The sequence below is a fragment of the Equus asinus genome, chromosome 7 (genome assembly GCF_041296235.1).
Source record: "Equus asinus isolate D_3611 breed Donkey chromosome 7, EquAss-T2T_v2, whole genome shotgun sequence".
NCBI classification, from domain to species: Eukaryota; Metazoa; Chordata; class Mammalia; order Perissodactyla; family Equidae; genus Equus; species Equus asinus.
In genome coordinates, this window is record NC_091796.1 from 100,802,528 (window position 1) to 100,824,539 (window position 22,012).

At 52.6% G+C, this 22,012-nt stretch overlaps 1 protein-coding gene across 7 annotated transcripts in view; it reads right to left on the reverse strand.

Annotated features, from left to right (window-relative positions):
* Positions 1–3,958: 3,958 nt before the first annotated feature.
* SYNE3 (spectrin repeat containing nuclear envelope family member 3) overlaps positions 3,959–22,012 on the reverse strand; it is a 92,375-nt gene continuing 74,321 nt past the window's right edge. For 5 of the 7 annotated variants that reach the window (XM_070514263.1, XM_070514264.1, XM_070514261.1 and 2 more), the window contains 4 exons: positions 21,801–21,962; positions 18,751–18,900; positions 17,679–17,717; positions 3,959–6,687 (listed from right to left, as the gene is read on the reverse strand). In XM_070514263.1, coding sequence (XP_070370364.1) covers positions 6,487–6,687; positions 17,679–17,717; positions 18,751–18,900; positions 21,801–21,962 — 552 coding nt within the window. In that variant the 3' untranslated portion in view covers positions 3,959–6,486. The other 2 variants (XM_014843465.3, XM_070514265.1) reach the window with 1 other exon arrangement.

Consider the following 22,012-nt stretch of genomic DNA (forward strand, 5'->3'; position numbering starts at 1 on the left):
AGGGGCAATGTCCTGGGTCCAGCATGGTCATCTGGGGCTCTCAGAGACCACGGGCTGGTGGCGTCTGATGTCTGGAAGCGCGGGGTTGGAAACAAAGGCTGCCCAGCTGCGCTTCTGAGTGGAGATCTGCACATGATGCACACACACACACACACACACACTTTCCTCTGTCCACTTTTTCCTCACCAATAAAACTTCTAGACCATGCACGGCCACTGCCTCTGGAGAGAAAATGCTTCTTTTATTCTCCAGTGGGAGGAATCAGAGCTGCTGCACAGGCTCAAGGTCAGAAAGCCGACTCTGTCCTCCCTCCGCCCTGCAAGAGGTGGCCTGTTTCTGTTTCTGCAGGGGAAGGCGGGGACCCACCTCCAGCCCCGGCACTTCGTCCTGGTATTGCCAGCTCCTGATGCCAGTGGGAGCTGAAGAACTCGCTGGCAGAAGTGGGCATGGGGGAAAAGCCCACAGCCCCTGCCATGGAACCTATCCCTCAACTAGCTAACCGGCTGCCAAAGTAGCAGCAGCCCGTGGCCCACAGAGGAATGAAAACCAGCTGAGGCTGAAGGCAAGTTCTAAGGAGCGGCATGGAACTGAGTTCAAGTCCCAAATTCCCCACCCACCAACTGGCTGGTTGCTTTTAGGCAGGCTGCTAACCCTCTCTGTGCTCTGGTTTCAGCATCTAAAAACAAGATCATGATTCCATACTGCGGGCTTTTGGAAGGAGTCAGGGCCATCTTGCAGGCCCTCGATTTATGTTCCTTCCATCCCTTTTCCATCAGAACAGAGACAGGGGCCGACAGCCTGTGGCTTGGCTGCTGAGCTCAGAAGCAAGCATTCCTGAAAGGAGGCCCGGGACTTTTAGGGAAACCGAGGTCCCCAGTATGATTACTGTCCCCTGTCTGGATAAGGTGTTTGGGTACCAACCAGTGAGCAGCTATAACGTTACCATGACAACCAAAAGGCAGGCGCTGGGGGATGCTGAGTCGGCCGACTGCTCTCTAAGGCTCTGGGTGCTGTGCTGTAAGATCTGTTTTTAGACCATGAGCTTTTGTTTTTTAACTTCCTTTTAAAAACCAGTTCCCCATTCTTCTTGCTTTGACAGACAGAAGGCATTTCTTTTGTAATCTAGATGAAGGGAGAAGCAATTGTTGGTTTATATCCTTGGAATCTGGCCCTCTGCTGGAGGCGCCCGGGGGCTCTGTCCACCGGATGATGGGAGCCACCCGTGGACGTGCTCGCCCACTTTCCCTTTTGAGGCCTCAGTGGTGTGCTAGAAATTGAGGAGCCGGTCTGGAACAGCTCTGAGCGCCTCTCTTTCCAGGATTTGCACCCAGGAGTAACTTGTGTCCCAGAAGAAATTAAAGCGAATATGAATTTCTTGGCCTGAATCCAAAAAGAGGTGTTAAAAAGCTGAGCCCTGGGCCGAAACAGCCAGGACAGAGCAGAAGGGGCTGCTCTCCCTTCCTGCCTCCGTGACGGTGGATCTGCCGCCTCTGGGAGAGCAGACGGGCAAGATCAAGGGCAAGGACTCAATGTGGTTCAGCATCCTGTATGCCACAAACCCTTCTCCTGGTCTGTGAGCTCCTCGAGGGCAGGGACTGGAGTTAATTCACCCGCATCCTCCAGCACAAAGCCTGGCACAGGCTTGTTGCATTGGCTCCAGAAGACAAGAGGCAGAGGGCACTTCTGCCCACTTGCCAGGGAGAGAAGGCCACAGACACGGGGGCGCACAGTCAGCCAAAGGGAAAGCCGAGCTAATGGGTTGTCTGTTTCTTTCTTTAAAGGCCCAGCTGGCCGGACCCGGGCCTCTCCCCCGCCCTGCTGCCACACACTGCACTCCCACAGTCTCCCTCTTCGCACTTCTCTTTCCCTCTCTCCCACTGAGGGTCCTGCACAAGCATTCGCCGAGCTGCAGCCACTCCCTTCTCCCAACCTTCTCGAGCAGGGCATCCCAACTCTGGGATTTCACGTGCTTCCAGAAAGCACGCCGCATTTGGGGAAAACCGACATAGAGTTGGTAGCTTTTAATTTTGTCCACCGAGGACTCTGAAAACAAAACATAAGCCACAAAGGAAGACACAACTGTCCCCTCCCCACTCTCGTGTCATAAAGGCCACTGAACACCCGATTAATAGGAAAGGTACAGTCTCAGAATAAAGAGCTGTCACTTAGATGAAAGCAAATCCTGCAGAAAGTAAACCTCAAGGCATTTGTCCTTTTTTTTTTTTTTCATTTTGTCAGTGAAAGCTTTGCTACAGGTTCTTGTCCTCAGATGGAAGTTGGGAACTATGAAGGTACAGCCTGCTATTCTTTCTCTTTCTCATTGTGGTAAAACACACAGAACATACAACTTACCACCTTAACCATTTTTAAGTGCCCAGTTCAGTGGCATCAAATCCACCATCATCTCTGGCCTTGGATGCGCATCCGTCCTGTGCTTCCCCTCCCCTGGCCGCTCTCTGTGGCCCTCTCTAGCCATGTCAGCTCCCAGTGCCCATCTCCCAGTGCTGGCAGGCCCTGGCTGCTGTCTCATGGGCAGAGATCAGATCCCCTCCTAACCATCTGCCGGTCGGGCAGCCTGAGCCATCCTCCCGCAAGGCAGGGGGCCAGCGCCACTGGCAACCCGTGTGTGAACAGCAATGTAGCAGGGGGCCGTTGGTCAGCACGGACTGCCCACGTTCGGGCCTTTTTCTGCTCTCTGCCTGTCGTTCTCCTTGGCCCCTGGGCTGCAAAGTGTCCCAGCTTCCTTCCCCTGAAGCTGCCCAGGGACAAGTGTCCTTAGACCCCCTGGTCCCTGCTGGGAGCTCCAGCCAGCTGCCCCAGCTGGAGGCAGCGAGAGATGGGAGCGGCCCCCATCAGCCAGGACACGGTTCCTCTGCACCCAGGAGGGGAGCTGGGTGCCCACAAACACACTCCCCTCTGGAGGTTTCTATGCCATTCACAAACCACAGCTGAACTTCCTACCATGTGCCGGGCAGCGGGTTCCAGCGACACCAGCCATGCCCCGGGACCTCATAGGAGGACAGAGAGGTGCTCGACGCCCAGGTGGGCAGAAAGTCCCGCTCCCCCGAACACGTGAAGTGACTGGGGTGAAGATGACCACAGACGGCCCTCGTGACGGAGCTCCTGGGGCTGACTCTCCCGGAGCCTCAGCCCTAGCCCTAGCCCGCTGAGCAGAAGGGCAGAGCTCCTTGCTCCCCAAAACCCATCCCAGAGGCTCCAGAGGCTGCACCCTAGAGAACCAGCCAGAAGCCCTCTCCTCCCAGCAAGGGCTTTGGGGCCAGACAAGCCTGGGTTCAAATCCCACTTCTGCAGGGGCAGGCGTCTTTCTATTTTTAAGCCTCGGCTTTCTCATGTCAAAAACAGAGGTAAAGTTAATGCCACACCCTGAGAGTTGTCGCGGGAATTAAATAAAATATGGCTTGCAGAGTACCCCCCGAGGGGCCAGGTGCCGCCAGCACCAAGAGGAAGGCACTCCATTTCTGGAGTCCTCACCCCTCTGCCCTCGCTGCCGAGGACCTCCCGGAGTCCTGGCCTCGTCTGCTGTCCACACCCGCCCACCTCACCACAGCCATCTTTCCGCTATAAACACCCTCCGGATCCCACACATTCCTTTCTGCACTTAGAGATCAGACTGAGAAGAAAGGACAGGGGAGGGAGGCACCTAGGACGGTAATAAGCAGCTTCACCGTGCTCACTGGTGCTTCTCTCCTCCTCCCTCCCCCCCCCCCACTCCTTCTCTCCCTCTCTCCCTCTCTCATCTCTCTCTCACACACACACACACACACACACACACAGAGCTGGGCAGGGCAGTCATAGTCACAGATCTTTCCACCCCTCCACTCTGGGGACAGAGGAAAACAAACACCCGTAGGTCCCACCGCAACACCTTTCTCAAACGGCACCTTACAGCTCTTTGTGGTTGGTGCTCAGCAAGCTACAAAGTCAGAAAAATCAAAACTGTCCGCATTCACTTTATGCAAAAGAGATTATACTTGAAAAGCACCAGTAAATGGGTTGTTATAGCATATTACAACTGTATTTATACGAAAGTAATGAAAATATCGGTTTTTTAAAAAAAACAGTTATGCAAACAAACAGAGTCTGTGGCATCATTATCAAAGTTTAGAAAATAGAGGCAGACATTCCCACTTGGCAGCCCACACACCGCGGTTTCTCCCTCCCCACCGTGTAGAACGTGTGACACCACGCCGTTCACCTTGAACAGCTTCTCCTCTTTGATTTGAGGTTTCTGACATGGGGGGATCGCGCTATAGTGAGCAGGGGCAGCGGGTGACCAGGATCGGCTCTGGTTTTGCTGCTTCTTGCTGTGTGGCCATAGGTAAGTTACTTCCCCTCTCTGGGCCTCAGCCTTCTCGCCTGTGAAGTGGGAGGACAGGAATGGAGATGTTCGAAGGCCCCCAGCACAGCTCTACCCTTCTAGGGCAGGACCAACACAATCCAGTGAGTGTCTGCGCTCGGCTGCCTGGGCTTGAGGTCTTGGTTGACGCAGCCCCTGATTTTCCAGGAAAGTGGTCACCTGTGGAGAATGGCCTTGTGGCTCTGGAGAAAAGTGTGCTTTCTGAGTCAGCGCCAAGAAATTTCCCGGCAACACTGTTTTCCTGCCCAGCGAATGCCCAGCTCCTCCTAGTTCCAGCGAGGCCTGGGTGCCCCCGGAGAGCTGCACCGAGGCTGGGCCTGACGCCAGGAAGGAGGGGTCCACATGTGTGGGAGGGAGGTGGAGCCCATGGGGCCGGGGTCAGGACCGCCTGGGTCTCAGTGTCCCCTCCGTTTAAAGGGCCTTTCTGGGTCTGTAACACTTTATGATTCTAAAAAGGATCCCCTCTTGGTCTCCTATTTGTAGCTGAACAGACAAATGGATTTGTAAAGACTGGGCTATAAGCTTTTTTTTTTTGAGGAAAATTAGCCCTGAGCTAACTACTGCCAATCCTCCTCTTTTTGCTGAGGAAGACTGGCCCTGAGCTAACATCCATGCCCATCTTCCTCTACTTTATATGTGGGACGCCTGCCACAGCATGGCTTTTGCCAAGCGGTGCCGTGTCCACACCCGGGATCCCAACGGGTGAACCCTGGGCCGCCGAGAAGTGGAACGTGTGAACTTAACTGCTGTGCCACCGGGCCGGCCCCTCTAAGCATTTTTTAAAAAAGGAAAGCTTAGTGTTGATTTAGGGCAGACATGATCCAGTTATAGAGCACTTAGGAACCCCTCCAGAACTCCCTGGGGAGGGTCAGCCCGGCCCCCTCCCAGGTGGTGCACAGAGCCCAGGTGTCTAGCTCCCACCTGACAGGTGTCTGGACCCTGGCTCCCTTGTGGGGGCGCGTGTGGGACGTTCTTGGCCCAGAGGACCCGCCTCTCTGCAAAGTCCATTCTGGGAGGAGGAGGGAGAGCCCTCAGACGGGCAGAGCTGCAAGGCTGATGGCTCATCTCTGTCTTGGACCCTCGCTTGCTGGTCCCTGATGTGGCAGCTGCTCCGTGCTGTCCCTTCAGCTGGAGTTGTAGACAATGAAAAGCTCAGCCCAGGATGACGAGGTCCCACACCTCCGGGCAGGGTCGGGGCAGCGCTGCCACAAGGTGTGGGCGCCGCTCCGTTCTGCAGGGAGATCTCCACAGTAAAGTCTCCCCCCCCCCGACAGAACTCAGAGCACAGTCTCCCCGTTTCCTGAGGACTCGGTGGCGCGACCGCAGACATTCATCACGGAGCTGTGCTACCAGGGGCTCCTGCGGGCGATGCCCCCATTCTGCTGTGCTTTTCTAGTTCTTTCCGGCTCTGCTCTTCTTAGTTTTTCTTTTCCTCCCTCGACATCACTCTGTCAGTGTCCCTGTTCCCTGCCGTCACAGGGCCTGCCTTTGATCATCACCATTTCTGCTCCCAACACAAGCAGCTAATCTGCTGTCGCTTCAAAAACCAGACAAGCATGTGTGTTCTCATTGTGCCCAAAGCAAGAGTCGTCGGGCTCTGAGCGAGGGCCCACGTTGCTGTCTCTGTTGACAGCTCAGAGGCCATTTTCACTAACATCCGGGTTTAGGGGTTGGCTTCTGGAAAAGAGGTTACCGTAAAAGTGACATGTTATCACTCCTGCTTTCCAGGGCTAACAGCAGACCAAGGCCAAAATGCCACGAAATCCCAACGGACAAGCAAACTGCTAGAATTTTCTCAACTACAAACAGAGGTCATATATGAAACTATAGATCCTAAGCATTTCCATACAGAGCAGAGAAAAGTTCTATACATGATTCCAGGGTCAGACACAGTAGCTATTTAGTATAAATAGACAAAGACAACACTGTATAAAAAGTAGTTGTGTTCTGGGAACATTGATACAGTATTCACATGGATGCGGTATTCACCGGATGCAGCATTCACGTCTCTGGGCGGCCCCTACTTCCAGTTTCCCCCATGCACTCAGGAGGAGCCCTGGGGCTGAGGGAGGGTCGGAGAAGAGAGTCACGTGGCTGCCCGCCGTGGGCTAGGTGGGCGGGGGGCCGTCGTAGCGGAGCATGAGCATGAAGGAGCGGGCGAAGTTGTTGGCCAGGGTGCAGCTGCGGTCCTCTTCCCCGACCGGGAGCAGGAAGAGCAGCAGCAGGAAGAGAAGCAGCAGCAGCTGCAGCGGGAGCGCCACGCAGCACACCTTCCGGAAGAGGGCGCCGAGTCCTCGCCACCGCCGGCTCTGCAGAACCAAAGCAGGAGGGTGAGCCGGCTCCGGGGTCCCAGAGGGCGGGGAGGGCAAGGAGGACGCCAGAAACAGCAGCAGCTCTGGGCTGACTATCTGACCCCACGGGTCTCAGTTTTCCCATCTGTGAAGTGGGGCTGATGTGAGTTCTGCCAGAAACAAAGATCTCTGTAGTTTCCTCCAACCACTCAAGGCATGAGAGGAAGAAAAAACAAAGTTACAGGCTCTGCCAGTGATGACAGACATCTTTGCCTGGCGTGTAAGAGTCCTGGGTGTGAATCTCGAGAAGGCCACTCAACTTCTCTCAACGTCAAATCTCTCATCTGTAAATAGGGGTAAAATGGTACCTACCTGACAGACTGTGGTGAGGGTTAAGTGAGACAGAGCCCGGCACATAGTAGGTACTCAAGGCTGCTGCTGTTATGATTGTGCATCATTAATATCATCACCATCTAAATCACGGTCCTCACCACCACCATTATCTTCATCATCACCACCACCTCCAAGTTCATCACGTCGTCCACCATCTCTGTCTCCTCCTCCGCCCCCTCCATCATCAACACCATCAATCTCACCTGAAAGTCAGCCTCACAAGTCCAAATGCCTAAGGGACTCTGCTACAATCTCCACGAGAGTGGCCACAGGACCTTTTCCAAATTCCGGAGGGAGCGGCTGGGTTGTGGCTTCACGGGAGTGCAGGGCCAAGGGCTGGCCACTCAGGAAGTGGGGGCCCACGGTCAAGATGCAGAATGGGGCAGGGCAGGGGCCCGGCTCTTAGGAACCTGGCTGACTAGGTTCCAGTGCAGATCTGTCACACTCTAGCTACGTGACCTTGGGCAAGTCAACAACCTCTCTGAGCACCTGTTTCCTTCTCTGCAAAATTGTAATAAAACACCTACCCCATTTACGGGGTTGTGGTGAGGACTCAAAGCAAAGTTTATTTATACACCAATTAAAAAGTGAATTAGCTCCTATTAGTAGTATTATTACTGTAAAATACATCCGCTGGCTCCCTGAAGAGCCAAAGATTCCCCTCCAGGACACCAGAAAGTTACAGTCATGTAATGATGATGAGGATGGTGGTGGCAGTGATGATGGTGCTGATGATGGTGCTGGATGATGGTAGTGAGGATGATAATGTTAGTGTGGATTATGATGATGGCATGGGGATGATGATGACAGTAGAGGGGATGATGATGATGATGGTAGTGAGGATGATGATGATGGTGGTAGTGAGGATGATGATGATGGTATGAGGATGACGATGACAGTATGGGGATGATGATGACGGTAGTGGGGATGATGATGATGGTATAGGGATGATGATGACAGTAGTAGGGATAATAATGATGATGATGATGACGGTATGGGGATGACGATGACGGTATGGGGATGACGATGACGGTATGGGGATGATGATGACGGTAGTGGGGATAATAATGATGATGATGATGACGGTATGGGGATGATGACGGTATGGGGATGATGATGACGGTATGGGGATGATGATGATGGCATAGGGATGATGATGACAGTAGTAGGGATAATAATGATGATGATGATGATGGTAGTGGGGATGACGATGACGGTATGGGGATGACGATGACGGTATGGGGATGACGATGACGGTAGTGGGGATGATGATGATGGTATAGGGATGATGATGACAGTAGTAGGGATAATGATGATGATGATGATGATGGTAGTGGGGATGACGATGATGGTATGGGGATGACGATGACGGTATGGGGATGACGATGATGGTATGGGGATGATGATGATGACGATGGTGATGATGGTGATGATGGTGGTGGTGATGATGGCGAGCAGGAAGCACTGCCAAATGCAGGTGTTCCTGGGAGGTTCTAAGCAGCCCACTTCTGTCTCTCTGGCTCCCATTCCCGAGTCATCCCGCCGCTCTCCTGCCCCAGCTATCTCCCCCATGTTGATAACACTTGACCCGATGCCTCCAGCCTCAAACATCCTCATCACCAAAGTCCTTAGACACTGATTTTGTAAAAACAGACTTCCCATCACCCACACAGCGGAGCAGGCCTGCTGGCTGCGTTTCTTTCAGCAGTGACGTCAGGCGTGGGGGTGACATCATCTAAGCAGCCAAATGCCCATAGGTCTACAGAGGAGCCGGCTCCCCCACAGCCCTGGGCTGGGTCAGACGGGCTGGCGCGTGCTCCTGCCCATGGCCCGGCTCACGTGGGTCTGCCTCCGTCCACTGGGGCTCTCCCAAGACTCGTTGACATTTCATGCTGACTTTGCCTGATTCCAAACCTCCAGCCCACCCAGGAGAGAGAGCGGGCGAGACAACACGCTGTAGGTGCAACCTGGGTTTCCACCACAACTAAAACCCTGCAATTAATGGTTCCCGTTGGAGAATCTGTTGACAGCGTCCTGCTTCTGTTTGCTCCGCTGTTCTCAGAGCTACCCTTCACTTGCTGAAGCGAGGAGTCATGCTTTGGCCATGGTCCTCAGGGGGAAACATCTTCCCAGGGCCCAAAGTGTGTTTGCATTTACCTGTGTTGACAAGGGGTGGTCCTGTTCAAAGGGCTCCTGAGATTACCCAGGAGATGTTTCCTTACAGCTCACACCTTCCCTTGGAGGGCCTTGAATTCTAGAATGCTCTCTCAAATAAAAGATGCATTCTAATATGATTCTCAAATGCTTAGAAAACACCCCCCCCACACACACAAATGGCATGAACTAGCTTCTAAGGAGACAACAAAGAAATTGACAGTCTCAGCTTCTTTGTGCCTCAGTTTCCCCAGAGAAAGTACTACCTGTGTTCTACCCAGTTAGAGCTATCCAAAGAGAGAAAGGCTTCCTCAGGAAGTGAGAGGCCCCCTGTCCTGTGGGGTATGGAAGCAGAGGGACCACAGCTCCTGGTCGTGGGGAGGAAACAGGGATGTTGTGTAGGGTCATTAAAAGCTTGGGAGAGGCTCTGACCAAGAGGCCTTTGAGATCTCACACAAACCCAAGACCCTAGAGATTTGAGGGTTCAGGCAAGATGAGTTTATCCCAGTAAGTGTGACCTGATCTTCTGCCACTGATGAAAGGGGATGGGAGGGAAAAGAAAAGGGTTGGAGTTTGGGTTCTAACCCTGGCTCTGTCACTTCCTAGCTGTGTGACCTAGGACAGGCCACTCAGCCTCTCTGAGCCTCACTTCCTTCATCTGTTGAGGAAAAGGGGGAAAAAATACCTACCCACTAAGGTTATAAGGATGAATGAGGCAGTGTATGCTTACCATGCATAGTTGGGGCTCAATGCATGCTCATTCCCTTCCTCCTCTAACTGATGGATACTGGGGAGGATGGGCAGTTCCCACTAGCCCCTCGAGCTTCCCCCTCCACCCAGATGCCAGGGATCAGGCACCATCAACCTCTCCAGCCCCATCAGAGAGAAAAGCACTGCCCTCCTTAAATGCCATCTCTTGGCCTCTTAAAGGCCCTCACATCCTCCTGCCACAGTGCCTTTGCATAGGCTATCCCTTCTGCCTGGAATACTCATTTCCTGTGTTTCTCCAATGCACATGGTTAGCTCCCGCTGGCTGTTCTAATCTCAGCTGTGAGTCGCTTCCTCAGGGAGACCTTCCCTGCCTCTGGACCCAAAAAGCCCCCGTTACACACTCTCAAGGCACCTTTCCTTTGGATTATGGATTAAAGTCCACGTTCCCCCTGACTCCTAGGAGGCAGGATCCACATTAGTTTGGTTCATTGCTCTATCCCCAGCAGTGCTCAATAAATACTTGCTGAACGATGGAAATACTCAATACAAGGCTCCTTCCCTCCTCTGCACCTGGCCGTCTGCTCCTCCCTCAGTGCCCGTGGTGTGATCACACAGATGCTTGCTGACCCCTGGTTCCCCCAGAACATCTGGGCTCCGCTCGTTAATGAACACACTGAGAACACCCCCAAGCCGTGCACTGGCTCTCCTCCCTCACTCATGGCTTCCGGAGCTCCAGCACAGCAACGTGAGGTGGCTGCCCTGTGCCCATTTCACAGAGGAAGAAACTGAGCCTGTGGGGAAGGGACCAGCCCAAGGTCACACAGACAGACTCAAATCGCCAGCACTGCCCCACAGCCCAGGCTCTGTCCACCATCCCACACGGCGCATCTCATAAGAAACAGCTAAACGGCAACAACCACGAAAGTCACCCTGGGCCTCTGCTGTCACTCAGCCTAGACCGGTTGGAGCTGGTCCCACGCTGACCCGGGGCCCCATGTGTGGAAGTCACACCCCATCACCCGTGGGGCTTTCGGGGGCTTTCCCGGGAGCTCTTTGGGCGTCATTCTCCTCCAGGAGATGCTTCCAGGCCATCACTGAGAGCTCAGAGTGATGGACAGTGGCTGGCTTTTCTCCGGCAATTCAAGACGGGCCAGCCCCCGTGCCCCTCACTAATCTGTCACCTAGCAATTAGTTCAGCCCCTGGATGTCCGTCTGGACCGTCGAGCCGCGTGCTGGCTGGCCTCCTCTCCTGGGCTTCCTCTGGAATCCCCAGAAGGGGGCTGTGTCTGGGGCCTGCCGCACTTCCCAGACAGCTCCCGGGAGTCCTAGGGCGTCCCCGGTCCCCGGGCTGGGCCCTGCCCACGATGCCTTGGACAACTTCCCCACTTGGTTCTCGGGGCTGAAGCACCAAGTTGCAGCCCAAGATCCACTTCCCATGAGGGCTCAGAGGCTCCGGAGAGTCCCTCCCAGGGACAGGATGGCAGTGGCTGGGGCGGGGCTGGGTCCGTGTCACCTCCTCACTGTGGGGCTCTGCGTACGATGGCCAGGCCACAGGACTCTATTTTTCCGGAACCCTGAGTTGGTTTTGGAGGTGACAGAGAAAGACAATCTGAGCTGGCCTTTTGCAGGTGGCTTAGTCAATGGGTGGGAATCCCTCCAGATGAAACGATCAGAGACAGCAGTGACTGTCATTACTCAGCAAGGACGGAGCCTCATTCAGGAGCACATGTATGGGCATAAGGTTGCTCCCCCACCCCGTGCATCTCTCAGCTTTCCTCATCTGAGATCCATCCATGACCCAGCTCTTCCAAGCCCAGGACTAGAACCAAGGTGGCTGAGGGTCCAGGATGACCTGGAGGCATCCAGCTTGGGAAACTGGGTGGTCATGATGCTGTCCACCGAGATGGAGACTGGAGCTTGGTTGGGCGCGGGGAAGACAATGAGCTCAGCTTTAGATACGCGGAGTCTGAGGGGTCTGTGGGACTCCCGAGTCGACACCTAGCAGGTGCTTGGGCCTTTGGGACTGAAGCTAGAAGGAGAGCCCCGGACTGGAGCTGGACCAGAGACAGCAAGAGGTCTAGAGTAGGAGAACAAACATGCCAGGAACAGAGTAAGTCATGAGAGGGAAAGAGGCCCCAGAGAACCCTGAGGATACAAGCATTGAAGAAAGAGGCAGTGTATTTCCAGGGTCTCTAAGCAATGCCTCACCGATTACTTACTAATTACAAAAGAAACGATAGCAGCTTTACAGCAGGGAAATCCGGCAGTCACCACCTTAACCACGTGGTCAGAGTTAGCACCACCAATGTTGGGGGCATACTGACATTGTGTGTCCCAGTAAGATGCACTCAGAACACAGCCTCACTGCTGTGACATTCCCGCCAGAAGAGGCAAAACCCCGTTCCAACCACGAGGACCATTAGGGAAACCCACCTGGAGGGACATCCCGTCAAATCTCTGGCCTGTACTCAAGAAGGTCGAGGTCAAGAAGAAATGAGCAATAGTTCCAGCTCAGAGGAAACTAAAGAGACGTGACAACTGAATGCAATGTGTGATCCTGGAATGGATCCTGGACTGAGGGAAAAACTATAAAAAAGACTGTGAGTGACACATTAATACAATGGAGTAGTATCCTGTGATAAGAAGAAATGAGCTATCAAGCCACAAAAGACATGGAAGAAACTGAAATGCATGCTGTTAAGTGAAGGAAGTCAATCTGAGAAGGCTACAGACTGTAGGAGTCCAGCTATATGACATTCTGGAAAAGGCGACACTACAGAGACAGTAGGAGGATCAGTGGCTGCCGGGGTGTCTAGGGAAGATGAACAGGTGCACCACGGAGGATCTTCAGGGCAGTGAAACTGTTCTGCGTGAGTCTGTAATGGTGGATAATGTCATTATACATTCAACAAAACCTATAGATGGTACAACACCAAGAGTGAACCCTAATGTATACTATGGACTTGAGTTAATAACAGTGTATCAATATCGGTTCATCAGTTATAACCAACATTCATTCTAATGCGAGATGTTAACAATAGGGGAAACAGTGGCAGTGTGGGGCGAGGCGAGGGGGTGCATGAACTCTCTGTATCTTCTGCTGAATTTTTCTGTAAACCTAGAACTGTTCCAAAAAAATAAAGTCTATTAATTTTTTTAAAGACTATTGAGATAGCCTTAAATTTTTTAATATGGACTATGGATTAAATAATAGTATTTCATCAACAGTGAATTTTACCCACACTGATTCTGATAACTGGAGAAAACAAAACAGAGAGAGGCCCCGACGACAGAGGCTGAGAAGGGCCGGCAGAGCCGCTGTGGGCAGAGAACGCGGTCATCAGCCCCACGGCTGCCCACAGCCCGAGCACAAGAGGACAGAAACACATCTACTGGGCTGTGAAGAGGGAGCTGCTGGTTACCTCCTTGGGAGGGATGTTTAAGAAAGTGGGGGGTGGAAGGCAGGTGAGCTGACAACGGCAGGAGCAAGAAATAGAAAGAACGAATGTTGATAACTCTTCTCGGGATTTCAGCAAAGACAAGCTTCAAAACCTTCATGTCCCAAGGTTAGCACTGACTCTGTCACAAATCTGCGACCGCCAGTCACTCTGGGATCAGAAGATGGATGGACAGACAGGACCCCAGGGATGACGTAGCACACGGTTTGAGGCCTGTCCCCAGCTCTCTCCTTCTGAAGGTCAGAGACGGCATGGCCCCAGCAGAGCCCAGGTCAAAGGCAGAATTTGCCCAGGAAGAGCCGGATTTGACTGACCCCGGAAGTTGCCCAGTGAATCGCAGGAAGATAGAGTTAAGCTACATTCCCTCTGCCCCCACCCTACTGGGGCCTGTTGCCACTTAGGGAGGAGGGGCCAAAGGTCACTCTCCTCCCACTAGAAAGGAGAAGGTGGTCGTGAGCATCAGAGACTAGCACGGTGTTCCACACAGCGGAACTAGCCCAGTGCCCAACACACAGTAGGGAATTTTTTTAAAAAATCATAGTTATTGCAAAAGTTATCTAACTAGGAAACTCGTGAACGCTTTCTGCGATTTGGTATTACAATATTTCATCTGATCTACGACACTGACTGTAGGGGCACCATCATTTTATATACCACTGAGAAAGAAAAGAACCAGCAACCAAGATGGAGCGTCTGAGGGGAGACCCCACATAAAGCTGGGGTGCCACAGGGCTGCGCCTTCCGTGGAGATGAGGAATAATCCCGCCTCCCAGAAAGGAGAAGCAAGGAAATTCAAGGTCTTATCTTGGCACGGGTTGAGCGGTGAGAAAGAAAACTCTCCCACAGGATCTGAACCACAGGCTGGAGATCCCGGAGGTGGGTCGCCTGAATTTACACAATCAGTGTGGTCCGAAGGAAAACAAACAAAACACAATCCGCAAGCACAGCATTTTAATTTAAAGAAATCTCAGGTGGGTAGTGTCCTGGGCTGTGAAAGGAAGCCAACCCAAATCCTTGCAGGAAGAACTAGATTGCAATGAGACACCCCAAATCCAGAGACGGGAAAGTGTGAAAAATTATGAGGCTTGAAACCTATGACCTATGAAATATGGTCAAGTAAATAAAATGCCACTCCTGGGTCGCTCAACATCTGGATCGATATCCCCGAGGCCACAACATGCAGTGCACGGGTGGAATTTGCTCCACTCTCCTGCAAATTGGCACCCGGGCCCTGCCCTCGTTTACCCAGACAAACAGCAGCATTTGCAAATCTCTTCCCCAACTCAAAGCTGGTCTCAGGTGGGACTGCATCTCTTTCCCAGGCCAACACAGGAACGGAGTCAACTCACGGCCCAATGCAACTTGAAAAGCAATTACATTTCACGTGTCTGGGTGTGCAGGCAAACAGATCCGGTGGCACTGAGCTGGCAAGCGTGTAGGCAGCTGCAAATTTAATAAATCTTAATTATTCTGTTTATACAAACAAGCAGGCTGAAGCCATTGACGTCGTTGGGGCTTGCAATGACTTGGTGCACGGAGAGAAAAAAAGCATGGAGAACCAACTGCTCATAAATAATTAGCTTTGGGGCAGGTTTTTTTCCTTTCCCTTGACTGTTTTTAAGTTGGCAAGATTACAACCTCTGAGGACAGCACCTATGTTCTGCCTGTCAGGCCTGCGTGTGTATGTGCATACGTGCACGTCTGTGCATAGCCCAACACGCACACGCACACGCCCCAACCAGCAAGACAACACCAGAAGCAAACCAGAGGGAGGACTCCTCTCCTGGAAGCGTCGCTGCTCCCTTTGTTCTCATAAAGAGAAGCAGGGGCGGTGTCTGCAGAGGTCTCCAGGGTCCTGGTTTACAAGGCAGTTAAGAACCTACTATGTGCTGGTTGTTACGACAACTTTGCCTAAAACTAGCTCTGGGGACCCTCATTTTATTCACTGGGAAACCGTGGTTAAGTGACTCGCCAGTGGTCACACATGCTAACGGGGGAGCCCGGATCCGAACCCAGAGTGTAAAGCAGTGGTTCTCAAAGTGTGTCCCCAGGCCAGCAGTATCAGCGTCACCTGGGAACTTGCCAGAAATGCAGATCCTTGGGCCCCATTTTAGACCTAAGGAATCAGAAACTCCGGGGGTGGGACCCAGAACTCTGTGCCTAAACAAGCTGTCCCCACAAAGGAGCCTGCGACGGCCTCTACATATTGTCTCCTCCTTCACAAGAGACTGAGACCCGTTAGCTCAAAAGCCAGCCAGCACCGAACTCAAACTTTCACACATCCCATTGTTTTAAACATCGCGAGAAGAAGCAGACGTTTCGGCCATTCAGAGCCTGCCTGCCTTGCATACCCCAGGAAACTGCCCAGCATCCGCCAGCCAGAGATTAGGCAAACCCTGCAGCTGTAGAGGCCCCTAGGGCCGCTGTCCTTCGGAGCTCCCGGACCAGAGACTGAGCACTGTCACTGAGCAGCAGGAGCTAGACTCCCCGTGGCCCTCTCCACCCAGCCAGGACGCAGTCTACCGGGGAAGGTCTTTGCTCTTGTGTTCGCTGACGTATCCCACAGACCTGAAACGGTGCTTGGCACAGAGTCAGCACTCAGTAACCATTTGTGAAATGAATAACTGGAGGAGAGACTGCATAGAGACACAGGTAACGAACATCCACATTAACCCGATTACAGCCTGCCAGGAACCTGAGCCTGCGCTGGAGGGCCGGGGTCAGCCAGCCCAGTGTCCCCCACTCAAAACATTTAGTGAGCGCTCACTATGTGCTGGGCACCAGGGGCCCCAGACATGACAGCCATGCAGCCTGGCAGCTGCAGAGATGGGGGCTCCCAACCAGTGAGGGGCTTAAAGTGCGGGAGCTAGAGGCAGCCTGGACACCCGGCTCAGCCCCCATATCCCATGATGAGCCACCAGGCCGGACTGTGTGGGCACCCTGCCCTTCTGGATGCTCTTCCTCATTTCCCGGGGAGGCTCTCTGTTATTCTAAATTTGGGGGGAAACCAGTGCTGTCGGCTCTCAGAACTGCAAACAACAGATCACACGATCTTCACGGTTGGTCCATGAAGTCAATAAAGTTGGCACTGATATTCCATTCTGCGGACGCGGAAGGGAACCCCCAAGAGGCATGGCAACTTGCCCGAGGCCACAGAGCTGGCTGACGTTGGGCCCAGAGCACAGCGTTGGCCTCGTGACTGCCCCGCCCTGTCCCGGGGACACCCACTCTCCCACAGATGGGAGCTGTGAACGCCAGCTGGAGACCAAGAAGAGACCCTGCTGGGCGAAGCACCCAGAAATGCAGACCCCACGGCCTGAGAGATCTCCAGGAACCTGTGCTCTTTGGGGCAGAGCACGCTGGAGCTTCACGTCATTACGAGCCAAGGTTTGGCAGGAAAACAGGTGTGTTCTCTCGGAAAGGTGGTACTGGGGACATCAATTTATACTGGGCTTCTCCAGAAGTGATGAGACCTGCTAGGGCCCCGGGATGCTCCCTCCAGGGCACAGCGTGGAAGGTTCAGATATGAGCTTTGGAGTGAGAGGTCAGAGACCACTCAGGAGCCAGATGCCCTTGCCGAACAAGTCATCCCAACCTTGCCATTTCTCAGTTATCCAGGCTTAAGACGGAGGGAATAATGCCTCTCCAGTATTGACGGGTTAAGTGAAATGCCCTAACCACCACTTGGCACAGGTCCTGGCACACAGTGGACAGTCAATAAATAGCATCTAGAAGAACAGTAATTATTACTCATTATTATTATTATTTCTATTACTGCTGTTATTGTTATTGCTTTGGCCCGCAAACACCATGGAAGTGTCTCTAAGCACTTCTTAGTGGGCCTAAGTGGAAACACCTGCCTCGTAGAACATGCAGGCACAACCATCCCTTTCTCTTTTGTCCCCCACTGAGCCCCATATGCCCATCTACCACTCGGGTGGCCACGTGGTCCCGTTTGCCTGCAACGGTCCGGGTTTCTTAGCACAGGCCTGGTTTACACCTGTTGTCACAGCATCATTATTAATAGCGTCCTGGTTTGGGATGAAAAATCCCAGGGCCCACCTCGATCATGCTCCTTTCGCAGCTGAGTACACTCTGCATGGCCCTGGGCTTCCTGAGAGCGAGGACCCGGAGGCCCAGCACAGCACAGCCCAGAGCTGATTCCCCGTAAATGTTCCTCAGACCTCATGGAAGCTTCCAGAAAGCCCAGGCGTCTGGCCCCAGCGACACAGGCCCGCCACCCCCCAGACGCCCGGCCCTCTGGCCGCGTGGAGCAAATGGCAGACACAGTACCTTCTGGAATCCCGTCGTCTCCCCTGGAGAACTCTGTGTCTGTTATTTTTAGGGAATGAGAGGAAAAGGGGGGGAAAAAAGAAGTTAAGTGAGTGAAACTGAAGTCCCAACAGGGCCTGTAATGGAATATTCATTTTGTCAGGGGAGTGTTTCTCTAAAACTTCTGGTCATCTGGACAGGCTGAGCCAGCAGGTGATTCGATTTAATGAGCTTTTTAACGCACTTCAGCCCAGGTGGGATTCCGTCTGGGCCGGCCTGGGCCCCGGCGGGCGGGGTGTGCGGCCACCTGGCTGGGGCGGGGCTGCCACCTAGTGGCCGATATGGCTGTTTCAGGGCCAGCAAAGCTGGAGCGCCAAAGCTTGGCGTCTGGGGTCTGAGGGCCGGAAGGGGCCCTCCGAGGCCACCTCAACACCCCTCTTCTTGGGCTAACCTCTGTGCCTCAGTTTCCTCATCAGTTCTCAGGGAATAATAATAGTTCCTCCTTTATGGGGTTGTTATGATGACATAGCATTTCACAAAGGCTATTATTATTAGTTTAGCTATTATTATTGTTTTGTGTGAGGAGACATGGGGGCCTAAAGAGGGAAGGTGTTTGTCCAAAGTCACAAAGCAGGTTGGTGGAGGAGTGGTACAAGATGCTGGTGCTCCCGGTCCCCAATCCAGCATTCCCTCTATCATGCACCCAACACCAGGGGGCATTTAATGCTGGCTCTGCCTCTTACTGGCTGTGTGAACTTGGGCAAGCTTTTAACTCCTCAGAGTCTCTGCTGCCCCTCTTGAGACTGGAGACCCCATTACTCTGGCAGATGGCTGCTGGAGGACCGAGTGGGAGAATGCACATAAAGATCCCAGCTTCGTAGGTAGCAAAGCTGTCATTACCGGGGCTCCAGCCTCATCGGGTGGCAGGATGGCCAAATGACATCTTGCAAGCCAAGTGCCTAGGACCCGTGTGTCTCTCTCTCCTCTCTCTGAGTGGTCACTTCAGCCTGGTCCATGGAGGCCTGGAGCTGAGTGGATGTGGGCCGATCTATGTCTCCCCGGGGCCTGGGACCTGCGCATCCCTAGCACCTACCAGCAGGTGGCTGGAGTCCTTGAGTTTGGACTTGTACAGCATCCACCGGTAGCGCAGGTCCTCCAGCTCCTCCGAGGTCTCCCTTGCTGGCCCGAGACGAAGGAGGTTCTCAAAGAGATGCTGACCTTCTGGTACCCGAGCCTCCAGCTCCTGAGGGAAAAGGCAGTGTCATATACACCTTCCAAATGGCCCAGATGGCCCCACCTGGCTAGTGAGGAGGAGCCAACCAAATTGTACTTGAGAGGTGGCCGACAGAACACACGAAGTGAGAATCCCACCCGTGCAAATTCCAGCCAAGGCCAGGCACCTGCTCTCCGGAATGTTACAGAATGGACTCCAACCTGACATCCTAGAGCTAAGACCCCAGAGCGCATGACACAAGAGTTATCATCACGATAGAAGCCGCCATTGTTGAACATGTCTTTCTGCTGGCCCGTCGAAGCCGGGCAGACTGATGTCGAGATTGGGCCAATTTGTCTACCAAAACACAGTATTGTGTCGCCGCAGGATGTCACCTTTATCCTCAGGACTCCTGAGCGCTAGTGTGATGTGGGGGCATGAACAGGGCTCCAAATCCAAGAGCCTGGGTTTAAATTCTGCCTTTGGATCCTGGCTCTGCCCCATCCTACGAGCTGTGTGATACGGGGCACGCTGCTTAGCTTCTCAGAGCCCCTGGAATGTGAGCTCTATAAGAGCACTGAGGCTTAACCTGGGGACCTGCAAGTTGTCTCTAATAAGGCCGGAGTTGGGTAGTGGTGGCAGGAAACGAGAGGAGTGGCCGAATATGAGGTAGGAGGTGGGCAGGAAGGACTTCCTGGTCACGGTCAGTGAGGTCCTTGGACGAAACCTCTCACGGAGAACAAAATATTAAAACATTTAGACAGCATGCAGAGTTAGCGAGAGAGAGAGGCACATTGGGGCTGAGAATCCAGAGAAGCAAGCCCAGTGTTCGGGCTGCTTGTGCCCGTAGGACATCTGCCAATCCGGAAGAAATAGTTGTGAGACAGATCTATGCTCTCGGCAGCCTCACAGGCCCAGGGAGGCAAAGGTCAGCCTCGGCCCTGCGGAGGTGCAGACTCTGATAAACCACTCCCCATTGAGCTGAGACTCCAAACGGTGATTCAGAAGTAATCTCGGGCCATGTGTGGATTTTCAGCCCAGCTTACGTCATCTCAGCGACCCAGGGAGCCTCTAGCTTTGACCTTGGATTCAGTGTTTTCAGAATGGTAAAGCCCCCACTGCCTGGCAGTCACAAACAAAGTCCTCTCCGGAGAAGAGATGATCCTAAATCTCAAATCACTCTTACACCTATTTTGTCAAACACAATGTCCAGCACATAATTAAAGCAGCCACACACATATAAGAAACCAAGAATGGGCAGAAACATTCCTGAAACGGCTTGAGATATTGAAATTACTAGACACACTCTGTAAAACAGCTATATTTACTGTTTGAAGAATTAAAAGATAAGCTTAAAAATTTCAGTGCAGATCTCGAAGCTATGAAAAGCGACAGATCTCTAAAGAACCAGGTAGAAATTCTAGAACTGATAAGTACCATGTAAGAAGTTAAGAAGTTAATAGACATGGATAACAACAAGTGGGGCACAGCTAAAGAGAGAATTAGTAAAGTGGAAGATGGGTTAGAAAAAACTATCCGGAAAAGGATATGAAAAGACAGAAGGATGAAAAATACACACGAGAGAGTAAGAGATATAAAGCACACAGTGAGAGGGAATAACATACGTTTAAATGACATCACAGAAGGCGAGGAGAAAGAGAAAAAGGCAAAGACGGTATTTTGAGAGGTAATGTTGGAGAATTTTCCAGAAAGACCCTGGACCACCGATTCAAGAATCCAGATGAATCCCAAGAAAGAAAAATTAAAAAAAATCCAAACCCTACCATAACATAATGAAACTGCAGAAAAATAAGGAAAAAGAGAGGTAGGCTGGAGCCATGTGGAGACAGGCCTTGTGTGATAAACTTGGGGGGTCGAATGTGAGACTGAAAGCTTTTCATTAGGGGAAGGACAAGGTCAGACTTGCAATTTTGAAAGGTTACTCTAGCTGCAGAATGAGCCATGACCTGGATGGGGGCCCAAGAGGAAGCAGGGAGGCCAGCTTGCCATAACCAGGGTCAATAATGGTAAGCGCCTAGACTAAGATAGAGGTAGTGAGGGGACAGAAACAAAAAATTTCCAGGAGGTGGAGTCAAGAGGGCTTGGTGACTAATTAGATGTGGGAGCAAAAGAGAAAGATTTGTGGTAGATGGATTGCAGAAATGGCTGTGATCCCCTTGGCCCCCCTCCTCCCTGTCACATCCACGTCCTTTGCAATATGACTTCAGAGTTCTTCCCATCAAGAGGTGGAATCTATTTTCCCTCCCCTTGAACCCAGGCTGGCCTTGTGACTTTCTTTGTCCAATGGAACGCAGGGGACGTAACATTGTCCCAGTTCCTAGTGTAGGCTTCAAAACACCTTGCATGCTCCCTCTTGCTCTCTTAGACCCTGCCTCTGCTACGAGAAGCCTGGGCTGTCCCACAGGAGGACAGGAGATGCGTGGTCCATCTCATGCTCGTCTCCAACAGCCCACCAACCCCCAGAAGTAGACCATCCAGCTGATCGACAGCTGACAGCAAATAAGGGAGCCCAGCCAAGACCAGAGGACTGCCCAGCCGGACTCAGCCTAACGTGCCAACCTTCAGAATCAGGAGTTAAAGTAAGAGCTGCTCTTTGAAGCCACAAATTATTGAGGTGCTTTGTTACCCAGCAACAGCTGACTGATAAAGGAGTCATGATTCGTGGTGATATTTTCCAAGTTGGGGAATACACAAGTAGGCTGAATTCATGAATGAATGAATGACTCTTCCACAGTTCTTCTACAATATTTGAACCAAAAAATTTTAAAAGCCATTATTTATACACAAGCAAGAACAGCTCATGAGCTATGCATGTGCTCCTTTTTTTTTTTTTTTGGAAAAACTCCCTGGTGGCAATCACATCTACAGCGCAAACCCTATGGGCAAGGGGCCTTTCCTTGGGGACAAACCTGCAGCTTCATCTCTCTGGTCCTCAAGTCCTTGGCTGTGGCAGTTCTCATGGCGATGATTCTAACCAGCTTGGAATTTTCCAGCTGCAACCACTGCTCAAAGTTCCTCAGGAGCTGGGAGAAATCTTCCTGGCTGCCCCCTTCTTCCTGGAGCAGACCTGCCTGCAGGAAAGCACAGCATGACCCGAGCATCAGAGGTGAAAACGAGCCGC